Below are 4,125 nucleotides of genomic sequence, written 5' to 3' on the forward strand. Positions count from 1 at the left end.
ACACGTTCCTCTCTTTATGCATTTTTGTCGTTCATGACTCCTATCTTCGAAATATTTCTTTCATTCAGTTGAGGGAAGACCCTTTTTTTTTTCAGGAAATTCCCTCACAAAAAATAAAAAAATTGTTCTTAATAAGATTTTTCTCAAATTGACCGTTCAACACATACGAAGACTGACGGATCGATGTTGATATCAATAAGAAATTTTAGGATTTTCGAAAAATGAATAATTTTCCTGCAATTCACTCTCAAAAAGAAGTTTTTTGATATCTATTTTTTTTTCTACGATTAAACGTTCAGGATATACAAAGCGGGACAGACAGACATTTGACTATTATAGATATAGATTATATATATAATAGATGTATTACTGTTATTTAACAGATAAAACGTTCAGTTATATTGAAGACAGATAAATCTTGTTTGTTATTTATTGTTGCAGTGTTGTTTAAAATAATCACTATTCATTTTTAACCAAAAATTTGATGACATATATTATTTTAAGATACACTTTATGTTGTGGTTTGTTTGAAGTTAAGTACAAAGCTACACAATGAGCTATCTGTACCCTGCCCACCACGGGTATCGAAACCCGGTTTCTAGTGGTGTAAGTCCGCAGACTGTACCACTGGGGTGGGGGAATTTTTTGGTTTGTTTGAAGCTAAGTACAAAGCTACACAATGAGTTATCTGTGCTCTGCCCACCACGGGTATCGAAACCCGGTTTCTTACGTAGTAAGTTCGCAGACATGCCGCTGTGCCACTTGGGGGCGTTATGTTGTGGTTCGTTATGAAAAGTTCAACTAACATGGAAGACAACTAAAGCCTTTTTTCAGCAGGTAATCTCTGATGATAAAATAAGAGTTGTTTGTTTAAACTCGGTATATTTAGAGCTAGTCTATAAAGCTTCTTAACTTATATAACTTCGTTTCCACAATACACCAGAAGAATATACAGTATGTTTGTAGTAACCGCACAAAGAGATGTCGTCTTTTTAAAGCATGTAAAGATGTTTGAAAATGAGAACGAGAGAAAATATTAAAAGGGCCGACGATAAAACAATATACTTAGAAAGCTAACAGCAGATACAACTAATGGAATAACAAGAAGCAGCGTTTGTTTGGTTTCACGTGTAGTCCTTTACTCACCGCTAACAACCTAACAACCTTTACTCACCGCTAACAACCTAAAATACTTTAGATATTTTCCAGCATGTGACATGCCGTCACAACTGACTAAAGATTAGATCTCTATGCCTTCTTTTCTTCACTGAAATTCATGTTTTGGAGAGGGAGAAATAATTTATAAATAAGAAGCTGATTTGTTGGTATAAAAATATTTTACCTAAAGTACAAAATGTCTCAAATAAGTTGTTGTTGTTTGTTTGTTTGGACAAAGCAACACAATGGGCTATCTGTGCTCTGCCCACCACGGGTGTCGAAACCCGGATTCTAGTGTTGTGAGTCTGCAGATATATCTTTGTGTCACTGGGGGGCCAAACAAACAACTATAACTTTATAATATAGAACAGGTGCGAATATTTGAAATAATTGAATTTCCGTTTCTTTTTCATTCTGAGCGGCAGTTGCTCTGATAAAGCACAACTAAAGGATTTCATTTATATTAGCAACTCTCTTTGTCTAGTTCTGGTTTGTCAAAAGAACCTATTTTTTTTATACATGAAGAATATTCTTTGTTTGTTTTTGAATTTCGCGCAAAGCTACACGAGGGCTATCTGCGCTAGCCATCTCTAATTTAGCAGTGTAAGACTAAAGGGAAGGCAGCTAGTCATCACCACCCACCGCCAACTCTTGGGCTACTCTTTTGCCAACGAATAGTGAGATTGACCGTCACATTATAACGCTCCCACGGCTGAAAGGGCCAGCATGTTTGATGGGACGGGGATTCGAACCCGCGACCCTCAGGTTGCGAGTCAAGCGCCCTAACCACCTGGCCATGCCGGGCCAGAATGTCCTTTGCCGACCGTAGTTGTAAGTCTTCAGACATGCCGCTGTGTAACTGGGGGGCTGCTGTTGTTGTAAACGTATGTGTTTCCGGATGTGACTGTCACTGTCATTATTTTATCACTTTAATAAAGTTGTATGCAATGAGGAAACTAACCATCAAATTTGAAAATGAAACCATTGATGTCAGTAATATCTTGAAAATAAAAAGTATTAAAAAATACACGCTTTCCTTAATTTATTTTTACTTAATGTGAATTAAAGGTAGAACTGAGAAAACATTAACAATTACTTAGTACTTATTTGCTCATTAGATATTTTATCCTGGAAAACTTACGTTTTACGGACATCTTGGCGATGGGCCAAAATCTGGACGACATCATAAGCTCCCTGAGTTAAGAACTTTCTTCTTTTATCCTGAAAGATGCGGGTTTTAGAAATGACCTGCAACGTTTCGCTTTAATTGCTACTTTTAAAATTGACGTTTTAGAACCTGGAATGACAATCTTAGCCATACAATACACATTATGTTTTAACTATATCTTGTTTAACAAGATGTTTGAATGAGCAGTGAAGTACCTAACAATTTTCTTTTTTATTTAGTGAGCAAGGATATAGAGTACTGAACTGGTTATATTTATTTGGATTAAGTTTTGATTCTTCTGTAGGTAAATTACCAATTTTTAATTTATTAATGTTCTTCTTCATTGCCTGCATGTTTCATCATGGTGACCACGTGTTTTCTAAAATATTTTCCCCTGACTTTCAAGACAAACTTCCAGATTTTCCAGACCTATGCACTTTTGCATTTCAAAACTTTTCCTCATAATTCCATCTAATTAGTACCATTTTAACTTGTAATGGTTATAAGTAGTAATAAAAATTTCAAAATTCAGAACATATTTACTTTGTAATACGCTACTATAAAAAACTTCTTCAATCAAGGCCATTGGAGCATGGTAGTACAAAATATTGTATTCAATTTTTATTTATAAAATAATTCTTGATTTAACCTGTCATCAAATGTAATGACTTAGATAATTATAACCAGATAAAATAACATAGAACAAGTGACTAAAATTATGTCAAAATATACTGAAACTGACATAGCTAAGCAGCATAATTGTATGCGTGAAGGTTATGAAATAAAAGGGGAGTGCACAAAGTTTATTTGTTTGCCCCCTGATAGCTCAGCGATAAGCTTGAGGGCTTATAACACTAAAATTAGGGATTGAATTCCTGCAATGAGCATGGAGCAAATAGCCCATTGTACAGCTTTGCATTAAAAAAATATTCTGATTTAATTGCACTGGACTTTTTCGATTTTGCAGGTCCGTGGCTACCTTGCTAATCTTTACTTATATTTAGATAATAACAATTTAGTTTTGTAAATACATTGGGGAGGGGGGACACGTTGGTACAACATTATGAATACTTTCAACATTCTCACAGCGAAACCTCTGCAACATCCTTTTAAGATTTTACTTGCACTTACCTCAATGCTGACCATGGCAACATGGCGAAATTTTCCAGCGTCTCCTTCGTTAGCAGGAAGTCGAATAAAATAATATTTCTTATCTGAAGTAAAAACAAGCGGTTCGTACATATCCACCCACCCAGTGCTGCTAACCTCCTCCAAGTTCTGCAAGTATGAAAAACAATGTGTGATAACTTGTTAAAATCCTGAGCCAGAGTATGTTTAAATCTTCCTTTCTACTTACTGGACTTCCTTATAATTTATCCCTGAAAATCAAGTCTGTTTTAACTGAAGTAATACAGGTGGATATTTGATTCTCATCATCTTTTGTATTTTAACCGTAACTCTGAAGTCTTGAATAGCGTTTGGAATTTTTACTCCATCTTGGAATCTGTACAAGCTTTACGAGTGATACACTCGTTTTATTTTCCAAAGCATTAATAAATACAGTCTGTTTAATCTTTCGTTTATCAGTATTGAAAATAATTTATCTGTTATGATGCCGCCCCCCCAGTGGCACAGCGGTATATCTGCGGACTTACAACGCTAGAAACTGGGTTTCGATACTCGTGGTGGGCAGAGCACAGATAGCCCAATGTGTAGCTTTGTGTTTAATTCCAAACAAATAATTAAACAAAACTTTTGTGATGCCCTTACTGTTTTGAGTGGTGAAAAAAGTTTGTTTG

The 4,125-nt window shown here is 35.3% G+C and overlaps 1 protein-coding gene across 1 annotated transcript in view; it reads right to left on the bottom strand.

Annotated features, from left to right (window-relative positions):
• LOC106458533 (dipeptidyl peptidase 4-like) overlaps positions 1–4,125 on the bottom strand; it is a gene marked incomplete at its 5' end in the record, with an annotated part of 45,182 nt that overhangs the window by 21,191 nt on the left and 19,866 nt on the right. The window contains 2 exons of the mRNA XM_013918051.2: positions 2,300–2,379; positions 3,458–3,604. Coding sequence (XP_013773505.2) covers positions 2,300–2,379; positions 3,458–3,604 — 227 coding nt within the window. The remainder of the gene's footprint in view (positions 1–2,299; positions 2,380–3,457; positions 3,605–4,125) is intronic.

The sequence above is a fragment of the Limulus polyphemus genome, unplaced genomic scaffold, assembly GCF_000517525.1.
Source record: "Limulus polyphemus unplaced genomic scaffold, Limulus_polyphemus-2.1.2 Scaffold481, whole genome shotgun sequence".
In the NCBI taxonomy this organism is placed as follows: Eukaryota; Metazoa; Arthropoda; class Merostomata; order Xiphosura; family Limulidae; genus Limulus; species Limulus polyphemus.